The sequence below is a fragment of the Hyperoodon ampullatus genome (assembly GCF_949752795.1).
Source record: "Hyperoodon ampullatus genome assembly, chromosome: 12".
NCBI lineage: Eukaryota > Metazoa > Chordata > Mammalia > Artiodactyla > Ziphiidae > Hyperoodon > Hyperoodon ampullatus.
In genome coordinates, this window is record NC_136925.1 from 47,001,468 (window position 1) to 47,018,341 (window position 16,874).

At 37.7% G+C, this 16,874-nt stretch overlaps 1 protein-coding gene across 2 annotated transcripts in view; it reads right to left on the minus strand.

The window, feature by feature from the left end:
* Positions 1–16,874, minus strand: part of GOPC (golgi associated PDZ and coiled-coil motif containing) — a gene marked incomplete at its 5' end in the record, with an annotated part of 38,867 nt that overhangs the window by 15,064 nt on the left and 6,929 nt on the right. For both annotated transcript variants that reach the window (XM_079716594.1, XM_079716593.1), the window contains one exon: positions 539–703. In XM_079716594.1, coding sequence (XP_079572720.1) covers positions 539–703 — 165 coding nt within the window. The remainder of the gene's footprint in view (positions 1–538; positions 704–16,874) is intronic.

The window sequence follows — 16,874 nt, forward strand, 5'->3', positions numbered from 1 at the left end:
TTCCTACCTGGAATGCAGATATGAAGAAATCCTGAAGACAGAAACCATGAGCTAAAGATGGCAGAGCAGAACAACAAAAGGAAACTGGATCCCTGATATCTGTGGAGCTGCCATATCAGCTCTCAATGCCTGTCTCAGGGCTTCTTTAACTGGGAGAAAATAATTTGTACTATTTAAGAATATTTCCAACGTTACTTGGGATTTCTGTTACATGTAACTGAACTTAATCTTAACTGATACAGTAGGACAAAAAAAAAGTTTATATGTTATAATCACAAATATCTTTTAAGTGTATTTATATAGATCTTTTTAAATAGGAAGAAGATACTATTCTAAGTACCAAATGGTTATTGATGTTATCACTGATCATCTCCAGGTGATAAGATTGTGGATGATTATGATGACCTTCACATTTCCTGTATTTTCTAAATTTCCCAGGAGCACATATTAACTTTTATAATTAAAAAGCCTCATTAAAGATTGTCCTTTTCACCCTCTAAAACACATATAAATATATGTTACCCTCTAAACTACTTACCAATTTTGCCTTAATGGTACCAGAGTCAACACTTTGACCAGTTTTAGCATGAAGCTGAAGCTGAATAGAGTGCAATTGTAAAAGCTGATCGTGTACTTCTTTCTCCAATACAACTTTCTCTGCTTGGGTCTCTGTCAGTTCAGATTTCAGATCCACCAACTGTGCCTTATAAAAACAGCAACAATAGCAGAAATTAACACAGCGTTGTAAATCAACTATACATCAATAAAAAAATTTTTTTAATAAAACAACTACAATAAAAAACATTAAGTATGCTTAATTTTCTTTATCTTGACTCTAATAATTATTATTCAAGAATGACATAGGCTATCTTTGAAATGAATAGATGAACACTATAAGTCCATTATTAACTGTAAGCTACAGCTAACTGTTACACTGTAGTAGAACAACTCATCAGAGCCACTCAGCCATTCAATCTGAAGCTTTTCATTTTTCACAATCGATACATTGGTTTACAATTGCAAACAGGACATATCCCTTGCGTGTGTTTGATCTTCCCAACTAACAAGTGGGTTAAAGACCAAGGCAAGGCCTTAGTTTTCTATTGAACATAATTTTACTAATACGTATCTATGGAGCCAACAAGTATGCTGGTTCAATGAGGGGGAAAAAAATTGTGGGGAATACTTTCTAAATTATAGGTGATAATTACTTATGTCCTTGAGAAGCTTTCTTATCAACTGAGGTAATAAATATGTATTCGAACCAACTAAAGAAAAATGTGTGGCAAGTTACAGATATATTTAGAATCGGTCCGGTCCCAAGAAATTCAAAGTAAAGGAAGGTTTAAAGAAGGTTAGTGAGGAAAAGAGAGTTTAGAAGGGCTTTGAAGTTAAATGACAACAAGGACAAATAGGAGCAGTAAAGCAGTCAAGAGATGAGAAGACTAGCAAGGGCAGACAGAGACTAGAAGCAACGTAGGTAAATTCCCTGAGTAGAGAGACCAGAGAATTAGAATCTACCTAAATCTCCCAACTGCACCAACTAGTGTCTACTACATAAAAGATGTTCAATAAGTATCTTGAAGTTGAAACAAATTCTAATACTAGCCCTGTGATTCCAGATAAATCACTCTGTGTCCATTCAAGTTTCCCTGATTTTAAAATAGGATAGTATCTACTAGGTATAAAATAAATAAGATACAAGGATGTAATATACAGCAACAAGGAATATAGATAATATTTTATAACTTTATATGGAGTATAATCTATAAAAATATCAAATCACTCTGTTGTTCATCTGAAATTAATGTAATATTGTAAGTCAACCATACTTCAAATAAGATGTTTTTTAATAAATAAAATAAAATAGGGATAACACCCATGGCTTTGACTATTTTCATATTATTAATCTTATATATGAAAGCACTTACTAGAATATGAAGATGTTATTAGCAAGGAGATTAGACTACTGAGAGGGGCTGTACATTGACAGACTGCACAAGACTGGATAGGAAAGTGAGGCTAGATACAACAAATGGCTTTGGATGATAAACCAAAACTGAGATTAAATCTGGTAGGAAATCACTACATGCTCTCAATGACATTTTTGGTTTTGTTTTTAATAACAGCTTTATTGAGATATAATTCACATACCATTAAAACACACTCTTTTAAAGTGTACCGTTCAGTGACTTTTAGTATAATCATAGAATTGTGCAACCATCAACACCATATAACCGTGGAATATTTTCTCTCAATGACATTTTAGCCACATGATATGTGCAGGTCAGGAGGTGAACACAGGTACACTAGCAACACCCTACATAGCTTTCTATGGAATACAGTTCTGGTGAGTATATATCTAGGAAGGAAACTTCTCGTTTACAGAGTATGAATATGTTAAACCTCAGCAGAAAAGGCCAGTCTTCCAAATGATTGTAGCAACTGACATGCCCACCATATATGAGAACTCTGATACTTTCACAACCTTGCCTTCATTTGGTATTGTGAGTTTTTTTAATTTTAGCCATTCTGGTAGGAATGTAGTGGCATTTCATTTTGGTTTTAATGAAAACTTCTTGATTACTAATTAGGTTGTCCATCTTTTCATATGTTTATTGACCATTTGGATATTCTCTTTTGTGAACTGCCTATTCAAGTCTCTTGCCTATTTTTCTACAGCATTATATACATTTTTTCTTATTGATTTATAGTTCTCTCTCTCTCTCGACACACACATACACACACAGATATACACACATATTATTATGAATATAAAGTCCTTTATTGGGTATGAGTTACAATTGCTTTCTTCCATTCTGTGGCTTGTCTTTTAACTTTCTGAAAGGTGTCTTTTGATGAACAGAGTGCTTAACTTCAATGTAGCTCAATATGTCAGTAGTTTCCTCCCCCACATTAAATGCTTTTTGACCTGAACTCTACCTTATCTGTTATCAAGTTTGCAACTCCTACTTTCATTTTATTTGCATCTACCTGGTATAATTTTGTCTCTTTTAACTTTTCATCGTATTTTTCATTTTATAGTTGTAAATAGCACATACACATGTAAGGTCTTAACTGCTTATTGCTAGATTTTAAAATATATATATTTTTTAGTATTCTGGAAGCTCTGTAACTTTGTTTCAATAATTACTTTTAGATAATATCCTTAATTTCCTCTTTAGATTATATTTAAGATAACATCCTTGCTATGAACAGTCACGAAACTATTAGCATTTTCTTCCCCCTTTTCTTACTCTTCTCCAGCATCTTAATAAAGCGTTATCTTGCTATTTCAGCTAATAACTATGAGCATTCATCAAGCTTATACTACTTTCAAGATACTCTTTTCTCCCATTTTCGGTAGTTGCACTATATTTATATTGCAGAGCATACAATATGTAATGTTTAAATATTTTCTCATCCTTAACACTGATAGTCTTAGTTCCACTATTAAATAAATTCTATGCTGACCACTAGACCTTTTACCAGAGCTGCTCCTATGAATTCAACTCATTCTCTAGCCTTGTAGATTTCTCAGAAAGCTCTCATAACAGTATTCCCTGATTTCTGGCATGTTCATAACTATTTATTTGTGGTCTTTATATCCGAAGTCAGTTTGGCTGGATATAAAATCTTTGGCTCATATTTTCTTTCCTTGAGTATTTTAAATATGTTGCTCCTTTGGCTTCTGGTATGAAATACTTCTATTTAAATGTCCAAAATCCTAATCTTTTCTGTCTCTTATAAGTGACTTGATCTTGTGTCTGCTTTATTTTTAGTCCCATATTTTACTAAAATGTAGCATGGTGTTAATCATTCTAGGTCCATGTGTACTCTTCTCAACATGCAGATTCAATGCTCTGTTATAGTTTTTAAGAGTGAATTGGTTGGTAATTTTTTTATTTTTTATTGAGGCAAAATTCATGTAACATTAAATTAACCATTTAAAGTGAACAATTCAGTGGCATTTATTATAATCACAATGTTGTGCCGTCACCATCTGTATCTAGTTCCAAAACATTTTCATCACGCCCAAAGAAAGCCTCGTACCTGTTAAGCAGTCACTCCCCACTCTCTCTGTCCCCAGCTTCTGGAAACCACCAATCCACATTTTGTCTCTATGGATTTAACTATTCCAGATATTTCACATAAATGGAAGCATTCAATATGTGACCTTTTGTGTCTGCCTTCTTTCACTCGGCATGTTTTCAAGGTTTATCCATATTATAGCATGTATCAGTACTTCTTCACTCCTTTTTAGAGCTGAATAATATATTTAACTATAAAAATTCAGCTATAATATATATAGTCCACTGTATGTATATACCACAACTTGTTTATCCATTCGTCAGTTGATGGACATTGGGCTCTTTCCATCTTTTGGCAATTATGTTCAGTGCTGCTATGAACATATGTGTACATACGTTTGTGTACGTGTGTTCAATTCTTTTGGGTATATACCTAGGAGTGGAATTGCTGAGTCATATGATAATTCTGTGTTTAACTTTTTAAGGAACCATCAAACTGTTTTCCATGGTGGCTGAACCATTTTACATTCCTACCAGCAATAAATGAGAGTTTGTTGATAGAAGTTTTAAATATTTGTTTTGTTTCATGCTTCTTCAGGGACTCCAATTATACTAATATTAATTATTCTTTCCCTATCTTTTATATTTGCAATTTCCTCTCAAATCCTTTCTGTTTTCCCCTTGTATATCCTCTTTCTCTTGCTGTACTTACAGCATTGCCTATTTTTTATGCTTCGTCCAAATTAGGGTCCCTTCTGAAATGATTTTTTTTCCTATTTTTTTCCCAAAGTTCTGCAAGTATTCTTTTTATTTATTACTTTACTTCTCAGTTTTCCTATTTCCAAATTATTCTGTTTTATTCATAGGTGAATAACATTATTAATTTCCTTTATTTTATAATACAGTTTACAGTTTCCAACTGCTTTGCAGCCTTATTTTTCTGATATGCCTTCGTTGCCTGTTGTCACATTATTCTATTAATTTTTTGCCTTTTCTGATTACAGTACATTTATATGGGGTTTAAATAAAATCCTTTTCTGTTACTCATGTTTAAATGAAATGGGTTTTCATGTAGTACATGTTAGGTAGGAGGAGACTTCCATGGAGGGGTTTGAGGTGAGCATAGGGAGCTTTCCTAGCTTCAGGCTAGCGGGCTCCCACCCCTGGCCTTAAACTGAACTATTTAAAACAATGGCCTGTCTGTAGGCAGAACTACTGTTTTGCAATCAACCTCCTATGTATGTATTCCTCCCCTATCTTGAATACAAACTCTCCTCACTTCAAACTTCATGTTTCTGCCCTGCTGAATTTGGATTCTATTTCTAGCGGTGTTTCTTTAGAATTGGACTGTCTTTCTCAAAAGCAGTTTTGTTAGAAATTTCTGAGATTCTGAAAGTCCACCCCCAGTACTTTCTAATCTTCCTGCTGCTGCTTAGTGTGTCCCCATGGTTGTTTTGCATTCTCCTGCAACCTGGTGGCAGTTTTGCCAGTTGTTCTTAGATTATTTGCTCAAGTTTCCCATCCAAAGTGATGTCTTCGCCTTTGGGGCTCTGTTAGTGATTTCTGTGCCTGGGTCCCCTTGCTATTATTTATTTCTTCTGCCCCACAGGTGCTCATCCACATGTAATCTGTGTTGGTCCTGCTACCCTGACCAACCCATGTTCTGGGGTGAGGATATGCCCTCCTCATCTAGTTTTGCTGAAGAGGCTATCACTGGGTTTTGTGGGGTGTTTTTGTTATTCTAGTTTTTCTGTTTTTACACAAGATTTTTTAAAAGTTAAAACTATCAATCCACTGTGATCCTTCTCAGACCAGAAATCCTCAGCTCATGTTTTCATTGCAATAGAAAAGCTGTGATATTCTAGTATAGCGCTCTGCCTAACAGAAATTCAATATGAACCACATATGTAACTAAAAATTTTCTAGTAGCCACATTTTATTTATTTATTATTTTATTTTGCTTTATTGTTTTGGCTGTGCCGCACAGCATGCAGAATCTTAGTTTCCCCACCAGGGACTGAACCCATGCTCCCTGCAATGGAAGCACAGAGACTTAACCACTGGACCTCCAGGGAAGTCCCCTAGCAGCCACATTTTAAAAAGTAAAATTAGGGACCTCCCTGGTGGTCCAGTGGTTAAGACTCCGTGCTCCCAATGCAGGGGAACTGGGTTCAATCCCTGGTCAGGGAATTAGGTCCTGCATGCCACAACTGAAGATCCCGCACACCACAAAAAGATCCCGCCTGCTGCAACTAAGACTTGGCACAGCCAAATAAATAAATAAATATTTTTTAAAGTGAAATTAAACAGGTGAAATCAATTTTTATAATATATTCTACTTAAGCCAACACATCTAAAATGTCATTCAAGCATATAATAATATAAAACAATGATTAAAATATTACATTCTTTTTTTGATACTCAGGCTTCAAACCCATTATGTATATTATACATACAGCACATCTGAATTTGGACCAGCCATATTTCAAACACACAATAGCCACATCAGGCTAGTAGCTGATGTATTGGGCTGGCCCTTTTATTATGAATCTGAAGCAGTAACAAATTTCATTAAGATTTAAATGCTAAAATAAATAATAATACTAGTACTTGACTCTGTTCTTTAAATATAATAAACATATGCAAGAGATTAAATAAAGCAGAACTTCACTTCTATTGCCTTCCAGAAAAGAATGTTAGTTTAACAGTTTTTACACATCTTTCACAAATACACCTAACCAAAAACCTTAGAAAAGAAAGAAAAAAAAAAGTTACATGTATGATAAAAATGTATTATAGACATGCATCAATTTAACAAATTGCCCACCAAAAAAAAAATTATAAAAATTTAAAATCACCTATTACTAGAATGTTCAGTATTCCCTGAAGACTGCACCTTTAAAGTACAAATGAGCCTGGTCTAGACAGTCCTTCTTAGTCAAAAAAACACCTATTGAGTTTTATAATCTTTGAAATAAAATAATCACAAAAGGAAAATACGTATTTGAATAATATGTACTTTTTGAGAATTATGAAGCTTATGCTAAAGTAAACCTACCCAGAAATAGTTTAAAATAAGCCATTTAATCTATAACAACCCTTACCTTTTTTTTTCATTACACTGACTTTCATTCTGTATCTGTCTTACTGTTTCTTTGCAGTGTTGTCTAATATATTCTTCTATTCCTTATATTTCCTATAAACTAGAAGTAGATCTAAAGGTTTAATTAGATTTACGGTCAGCCCTCCATACCTATGCAATCTGCATCCACAGATTCAACCAACTGTGGATCAAAAATATTCAGAAGAGAAAACTCCAGAAAGTTCCAAAAGGCAAAACTTAATTTGCCTCACGCTGGCAACTATTTACATAGCATTTACATTGTATTAGGTATTATAAGTTATCTAGGGATGATTTAAAATATACAGGAAGATGTGTGTTGCTTACATGCAAACACTATGCCATTTATAAAGGGGACTTTAGCTTCCATGGATTTTGGCATCTGCAGGGGTATGGGTGGGGAGGCCCAGAACCAATCCCCTGCAAATACTGAGGAACTATGGTACTTAAATGTCTGTGGCAAGAAGTACACTGTGTGTTTCAAGAGGTATATATTGTCTGGTTGTCCCACTATGATTTATGTTTCAAACCAAAAATCTCATGATTTACTAATAACTGGGTAAAACTGGCATTAAGAAAGATGCTAAAGAGGCACAAGTGGTATTCATTAATTAATCTGGCAGACTAATATTCAAATCAGAAGTGACTGTATTCTAAAAAGGCAAGGAAAAACAGGGTAGTATGGAGGTTTTCTGAAAGTGGCCTACTAGAAACAGGGACTCTTCATTAAGTGAAATGATTTCTCAAGAAGTCGCTCAAATTTTAAAAACTTAAGTAAAAATTCTTTACAAAGCAAGGATGCAGGTATCAAAATTCAAAGCCCAATTTAATTATTTTGGAACAAAACAAGTGTTTCAAGTTTACTCTAAACTTCATAATATTTAAATAACTCTTTTCTTGTCTATGGTATAAGCATTTTAGCTGCTAAGAAAAGTTAGTGAATGGTAAATTTTATGTGAAGATTAGAAATTTCCATATTTTATTCAATGGATAACCTCCTAATATCACAGAATTTTATAATCAAAGAGATCTTAGAGAACATAAAAACTATGATTATGACGATTACTATTTAGATAATAAAACCAAGGCCCATCAAAGCTGCTTTTATTTCTAGGGCTACGCAAATGGTCAGTAGCAAAACAGCACTTTGAACCCAATTCTTACTCCCAGGGCAAGGTAGTAAAAGTATTATCAAGCAGTTAGCCATAAGGAAAAATGTGTTTCTACAGCTACAATACCTATGTTTGACTTACTAGCAATATTCACAGCTACCATAAAGCAAGCATTTACCTACCATATGGCAAGCATTCACATACCATGCGCCATCTGTTAATTCTTATCATCATACTCTCTTTTTTTTTAATAGCTAAGGAAACTGGAAATCAGAGTTTAAGCAATTTGCCCAAGATCACACAGCTAGTAAATAACAGACTAAAAACTAGCTTGACCATAAAAAAAGGCGAGCATCTTTCACCTCACTGTCTTACCTTGGCAACACTATAATGAGCAAAGAGTGAAAATTAATAAACAGTTAATTTCAACCTTCAACTCTTAAATTTTCAAGTGATATCCAAAAAAATCTTTTAAAAAGCAAAATCAAAACCAGTTAATCAGCCAGTTAACCCAATCTCTTCACTTTCCTACATTTGATCGTGGATTCATTTACAGAAAAAATAAAATAAAATAAAATAAAACAAAGCTGACCATCAGGATATTCTTTCCCTAGAACTCATCAAGGACAAAATGACCTCACTCTAGGAGGATCTCTGAGCCTTAAGACCATGGCCGTCATTTAAAGGCCATTAAACAACCAATGGTGAGATTTTCTAAGGTAGTGATTCTCAAAATGTGGTCCCTGGGGACCTCCCTGGTGGTCCAGTGGGTAAGACTCTGAGCTCCCAATGCAGGGGGCCCTGGTTCGATCCCTGGTCAGGGAACTAGAGCCCATGTGCATGCTGCAACTAAGAGTCCGTATGCCACAACTAAGAGTCCGCATGCCACAACTAAGAAGTCTGCATGCCGCAACTAAGAGTCTGCATGCTGCAACTAAGACCCGGCACAGCCTAAGTAAAGTAAATAAATATTTTTTTAAAAAATTAGTTAAAAAAAAAATGTGGTCCCTGGATCTCCACCATCAGCTGGAATGGAGTGGGGAGATATATGAAACTTCAGGGCATATTCTGCAACATAGGAATGAAGTATTCCCAGGAATGAAAAAGACAGATAGAGAGGCAATGTATTTAAACAAATTTTGAGGATTATCATTACCATTTATTTGTAAATGCAGTCATTACTATTCTATTTCTTCTCTCAAACTCTTTTCCATCAGGATAATTCCTTTCTAATATAATTCTTAACTTCTGGATTCCACTCTGTGGCACCAAAATCTAAGTAATTTTTTATTCAGAGTTTCCTATTATTCTACTCTGTCTAGACCTTAATCCTCTGTCCATATAATCTTCTAAAAATACACAACAGGACTTCCCTGGTGGTGCAGTGGTTAAAGGTCCACCTGCCAATGCAGGGGACATGGGTTCGAGCCCTGGTTTGGGAAGATCCCACATGCCACAGAGCAGCTAAGCCCGTGTGCCACAATTACTGAGCTCGCGTGCTACAACTACTGAAGCCCACATGCCTCCGAAACAAGAGAGGCCACGGCAATGAGAAGCATGCGCGCCACAACGAAGAGTAGCCCCCGCTCGCTGCAACTAGAGAAAACCCGTGCATAGCAACAAAGACCCAACACAGCCAAAAATAAAATATAAATAAATTTATTTAAAAAACTACACAACAGCTGCACTTTTTCTTTCTAAACGAAGGCTAGTTTTTTTTCTCCCATTGCGGAGCACAGGCTCCAGATGCGCAGGCTCAGTGGCCATGGCTCACGGGCCCAGCCGCTCCGCGGCATGTGGGATCTTCCCGGACCGGGGCACGAACCCGTGTCCCCTGCATCGGCAGGTGGACTCTCAACCACTGCGCCACCAGGGAAGTCCGAAGGCTAGTTTTTATTTAACTGTCGTATAGATAAAAATGCCAATTACTTCACGTTAAGCACCCCTCAAAAACCTCTTGTTCTGGGGAGGATTAAACTAAGACAAGAAATTAGCAAACATCATACAGCAGGGAACTTGGATCTAGCTCACTCATTGGTTTTGGCATTTCATATAGCTCTTTTGATAACATTTTAGAAGATCTAAGAACCTAAATTAAAAATCTGGCAAAACATCTTTATTTTGCACATGAAGAATTGAGGCCCAAAGAGATTAGGTGAGTTGTCCTAAATTACAAATTGCATGGGATTAAAACTCAGACCTCCTGACATCCTTTATAATTCTGGCAGTAATAGGAAAAATGGAAAGGAAGGTGTCCATGAGTTCTGAATGAGATCACATTCCCAAATCTCAGAACTAGACAGGGCTCTAAGCAAGAGACAACTCTGAACATCACTCACCTAGCCAGCCCCACCCTTCACACACCCAAGTGCATGCACATACACATACACACACACACACACACACACTGTAACTCACGTGCATACAGACACACGTGTAGGCATGCACACGCATGCACACAAAAGCACACATACTCCAAGTTGTATTCTCTGTAAGAATTACAAAGAAAATAGTTGACTTCAAATAGCAGTTTAACTGTTATGAACCATAGCACAGAAAGCTGCTGATAAAGATGTAAATATTATCTCACATTTACCTACAAATTGCTTCCACACCTTTTGTTTTAAAATAGTGTACAGGGCTTCCCTGGTGGCGCAGTGGTTGAGAATCTGCCTGCCAATGCAGGGGACATGGGTTCGAGCCCTGGTCTGGGAGGATCCCACATGCCACAGAGCAACTAGGCCCGTGAGCCACAACTACCGAGCCTGCGCGTCTGGAGCCTGTGCTCCGCAACAAGAGGGGCCGCAAAAGTGAGAGGCCCGCGCACCGCGATGAAGAGTGGCCCCCGCTTGCCACAACTAGAGAAAGCCCTCACACAGAAATGAAGACGCAACATAGCAAAAATAAATAAATAAATAAATAAATAAACTCTTATCCCCAACATCTTCTAAAAATAAATAAAATAAAATAGTGTACAAAAGGTAATCACATCATTAAAAAGAAACAATTATGCTTTTAAATGTCTGTATGTTATTAATATTTGCAAATGCAGTTTAGGATGAAAAGTACAGACTGGAATTTAATCTCTAGCAATTATACCATTTAATGCCAATACCTAAAATTTATCATCTACACCCACCTACTTACCAAAAGGTTTTAAAGCTCATAAGAGCAATAAAACAAATGTAAAAAATAAAAATCATACAGAGATGGCAAGATATGACTGTAAAAAAAAAAGACATCTTATTACAGTTGAGTATTAAATACTGAGTCTCCTATTAATAGGAGAACCTTTACAGACTATAGAATTCTCCTTGCCTCATTTAAAGAAGCAACGCCATTTTACCTGATGAGACTGTCTTTTTTTTCTTCGATCGAAACTTTTAAAAGAATCTATTATAGAGATTCTTTTTTTTTTTTTTTTTTTTTGTGGTACGCGGGCTTCTCACTGCTGTGGCCTCTCCCGTTGCGGAGCACAGGCTCCGGATGCGCAGGCTCAGCGGCCATGGCTCACGGACCCAGCCGCTCCGCGGCATGTGGGATCTTCCCAGACCCGGGCACGAGCCTGCGTCCCCTGCATCGGCAGGCGGACTCGCAACCACTGCGCCACCAGGGAAGCCCTATTATAGAGATTCTTATATAAAAGATCCTAAGCTATTTATACCTGACAGACAGCAGAGGCAGAACCATTCTTCAAGGTGATAATGTAACTAATGAAAGCATTTTGATCCATTCTCTTTCTTTCTTCTACTTCTTCAAAATAGCTGAACAAAGTCTTAGAGCTCATTTAATTTAACCAACTCCTTTATAAAGAATCTTCCTCGGGCTTCCCTGGTGGCGCAGTGGTTGAGGGTCCGCCTGCCGATGCAGGGGACATGGGTTCGTGCCCCGGTCCAGGAAGATCCCACATGCTGCGGAGCGGCTGGGCCCGTGAGCCATGGCTGCTGAGCCTGCGCGTCCGGAGCCTGTGCTCCGCAACGGGAGAGGCCACAACAGTGAGAGGCCCGCATACCGCAAAAAAAAAAAAAAAAAAAAAAGAATCTTCCTCTATTTTGTCTTTTCTTCCTGTGCCCAGGATGGTTAGTGCTGCCCTACTATCGAAGATCATAAAAAGCCAATGAGCCTGTTCTAAAGCAAAGACTGCGACCAAACAGAAAATATATTCAAAGGTCAAAGATAAAAATCTCTGTCATCCCTCAAGATAAGAAATAATATTCTTTTTTATTACATGTCAGCTCTTGAAACAGTCTGTTCATTTGGCTTATGAAAGTTCTGTGAGAAAACTCCACCTATTTGCTCCAATTTCCAATCCGAGCATAAAGACCGCAAACTTCATCTGTCATTATTTCTCCCCAAAGTGTTCTACAGTTCAAGACAAGCAAACATATTTTTAGTTTTAGTCTCCCACACTATCACACATTCATTCAACATGTATTTATTAAGCACCAATGTATGCCAAGCAGGGTTCTGGGTTCTAGGGTTCTAGGCTGGGTTCTAGGGATACACTGGTAGACAAAACAAATGTGGATCCTGCCCTGCAGAGTTTCAGTGGCCTTGTGCAGGAGGCAGCTCATAAAGAAAATGAATGGCATATATAATAATAGTATTAACCGTGTGCCAGGCACTGTTTTGAACATATTCATGTTTTAATTGTCCTAATCCTCGCAATAATCCTCAAAGATACTTTTTGTATTGAGAAGGAAAGTGAAGCACAGAGGTTAGGTAACATGCCCGAGGTCATTACAAAGCCAGTAGTAATATACATAACTACAAACCATAATAAGCTATAGGAAAGCAAAGAGAATCAGAATTAGTGGGGTGGGAGTGTATGGCTATTCTTCTGGGAAGTGTTTCGGTTATTATCAGAGCAGCAGTTCTCACAGGTCTATGGGACCATTTCAGGGCATCCACAAGGTCAAAACTATTTTCATAATAATAAAATATTAATTGCCTTTTCCATTATAATAAAATATTAATTGCCTTTTTCATTGTGTTGACATTGTACTGAAGGTACAAAAGCAACTATGAATAGAATGCTTACAACACAAGTCAATGCAGTGGCACCAAACTACCAGCAGTCACTGTACTCTTCACTCTCATGCACTCGCAGTCAAAACAAAACAAAGACAAAAAACAAGGACTTCCCTGGTGGCACTGTGGTTAAGAATCCACCTGCCAATGCAGGGGACATGGGTTTGAGCCCTAGTCCGGGAAGATCCCACATGCTGCGGAGCAACTAAGCCCTTGCACCACAGCTACTGAGCCTGCACTCTAGAGCCCATGCGCCACAACTACTGAGCCCACGTGCTGCAACTACTGAAGTGCGTGCCTAAAGCCCGTGCTCCACAACAAGAGAAGCCACTGCTGGGCCTCCCTGGTGGCGCAGTGGTTGAGAGTCCGCCTGCCGATGCAGGGGATACGGGTTCGTGCCCCGGTCCGGGAGGATCCCATATGCCGCGGAGCGGCTGGGCCCATGAGCCATGGCCGCTGAGCCTGCGCATCCGGAGCCTGTGCTCCGCAACGGGAGAGGCCACAACAGTGAGAGGCCCGCATACCGCAAAAAAAAAAAAAAAAAAAAAAAAAAAAAGAGAGAAGCCACTGCAATGAGAAGCCCACCCACCGCAATGAAGAGTAGCCCCCGTTCACCGCAACTAGAGAAAGCCCAAGCGCAGCACTGAAGACCCAACACAGGCAAAAATAAATAAATAAATAAATTTATAAAAAACAAATAAACAAAAACAAACCCCAAAAAATCACTTAAGAATGTCCTTGATAAAGCAATAAAATTATTAATTTCTAAAAATCTCAACCTTGAGTAAGTCTTTTTAATATTCTGTGTGATGAAATGGGAAGCATACATAAAGCATACCTGCTGAATATCAAACTATGTTGTCTCAGGAAAAGCACTTATGCAACTGCTGGAGATGCAAAACGGAACATTTTTTTCTTGGAACACCATAATTATTTGAAAGAAGAACTGTGGTTATTAAGATTAATATATTTGGCAGACATGTTCTTGAGAATAAAGTGAATCTGTTATTTCAAGGAAAACAACTGAGAGCATTTGTTGGCAATGATAAGAACTTATACTTTCAAAGTGAAAATTAGAATTTTGGAAAATTGGAATCCATCACCATAAGCTTGACAGCTTCTTAATACTTGCAGATTTTTCTCATGAGACTGCAGATATTAACAAATGTGATTTTTTGATATTGTATAATGCGATGTGTCCACATTTGGAAGATCTGGATAACTCAGAAAACCACTATTTTCAAAATGACCAATGCACAATGTTAAAATCATGCCTTGGTAAAAGATCCATTCAAAGGCTACAAAGATAGACCAATGTATTTTAATGTAACGGTGTATGAAAAGTTCATTGATAGGGTTTCAGACTCCACATTGTAACTAACCTTTAAGAAACTACCTTTTACTATCAAAGAAGAATATCCACAGTTATCTGAAATGGCTACTAAAATACTCCTCCCTGATCGAGCTACTTCTCTGTGAGGTCAAATTTTCTTCCTATAACCAAAACCACATACCATAACTGTTTGAAAGCAGATGTGAGAGTCCAGCTATCTTCTATTAAACCAGATATATATTTTTTAATTTTTAATATAAAATAATACTACTCAGGGGCTTCCCTGGTGGCGCAGTGGTTGAGAGTCTGCCTGCCAATCCAGGGGACGCAGGTTCATGCCCTGGTCCGGGAAGATCCCACGTGCCGCGGAGCGGCTAGGCCCATGAGCCATGGCTGCTGAGCCTGCATGTCCGGAGCCTGTGCTCCGCAACGGGAGAGGCCCGTGTACCGCAAAAAATAAATAAATAAATAAATAAATAAATAAATAAATAAATAAATAAATAAATAAATAAAAATACTCATAATTTTTTGGAAAGTGTAGTTATTTTTTCACTAATAATGATATTAACATGTAATGGGTTTATTGGGTTTATTTATGGGTTTATTGTTGCCTTTTTTTTTTTTTTTGCGGTACATGGGCCTCTCACTGTTGTGGCCTCTCTTGCTGCGGAACACAGGCTCCGGACGCGCAGGCTCAGCGGCCATGGCTCACGGGCCTAGCCGCTCCGCGGCACATGGTATCTTCCTGGACCGGGGCACGAACCCGTGTCCCCTGCATCAGCAGGCGGACTCTCAACCACTGCGCCACCAGGGAAGCCCTACTGTTGCTATTTTTAACTGATGTAATATTTACAGTTTTCTCAGTTGTAATTTCTAACACAGTAAATACCAGTAGATACAACCCATATTTAGGGAAAAAAAAAAAAAAAAAAAAGCTCTTTGGGGATCTTATAATTTGTAGAATGTAAAGGGGTCCTAAGACCAAAAAGTTTAAGAATTATTTTCTTAGAGTTTCTGAAAGGAGACCCATGTGGCCTGGGCCATACAGAGTAAGAGGAAATAAGATATGTCATTGGAGGGCTATCCAGAGGTCAGATCACACAGAGCTTATCAGTGATAAGGAGCCTGAATTTATTCAAAGTACAATTGAGGAATTTAAAGCAGAATGACACGATCAACTTTATGTTTTAAAAACGGCAGCTGGACTTCCCTGCTGGCGCAGTGGTTAAGAATCCGCCTGCCAACGCAGGGGACACAGGTTTGAGCCCTGGTCCGGGAAGATCCCAGATGCCACGGAGCAACTAAGCCCATGTGCCACAACTACTGAGTCTGCGCTCTACAGCCCGTGAGCCACAACTACTGAGCCCACGTGCTGCAACTACTGAAGCCGTGCTCTGCAACGAGAAGCCACAGCAATGAGAAGCCCGCGTGCCGCAATGAAGAGTAGCCCCCACTCACAGCAACTAGAGGAAAGCCCACGTACAGCAATGAAGACCCAACACAGCCAAAAAAAAAAAAGGCAGCTGTGTGTAACATGGGAGACAATGTGACTGAACTAGAGTTGGGGAATTTGAAATGGAGACAAGTAGATAAGTCTATGATGTATTTTTAAAAGTTAAAGTACTTTAAACCTCAAAATGAAGTTCCAAACAAGATAAAATGTTTTCTGTTTTCATTTTAATGTTAAAGAATTCAGCTGCTCTATAATCAAACTCGAGGTGGGATGAGGAGAATCAAACTCGAGGTGGGATGAGGAGAATCAACCTACCAAATGTACTAGAAATGTCAAAAGTACACTAAATCCATACTCAATACTCTAATGTAATGATGTTTAAAGTTATTTTTAGTCAGTTTCAAATTTTTCTTAAAATGGAATACCATGAATATTAACTACCAAACCATATCTTTGTGATTGATTCAGTCTTTCACTAATATGGTGGGCCCTATGTTAGACAAAATGGATAGTAAAGTCAACAAGATAGACACCATCCCAGCTCTCATGAAACTTGTATTACAGAATGATTATTGATAAACTTTGAGGACTCATGGCAGAATGAGGCAACTAAAGTTGTTTCAAATAATTTATTCATTCAAATAAACATTTATTGAATATACACAGTGTGCCAGGATCTGGAGACAAAATGATGAATAAGACATGGATTCTGCCCTTGAGGATTTTACTGTCTAGTAGAAAGAGATAAAAAATAAATTTCCAATTATGATGTAAAGTGTTGTAAACACTAGTG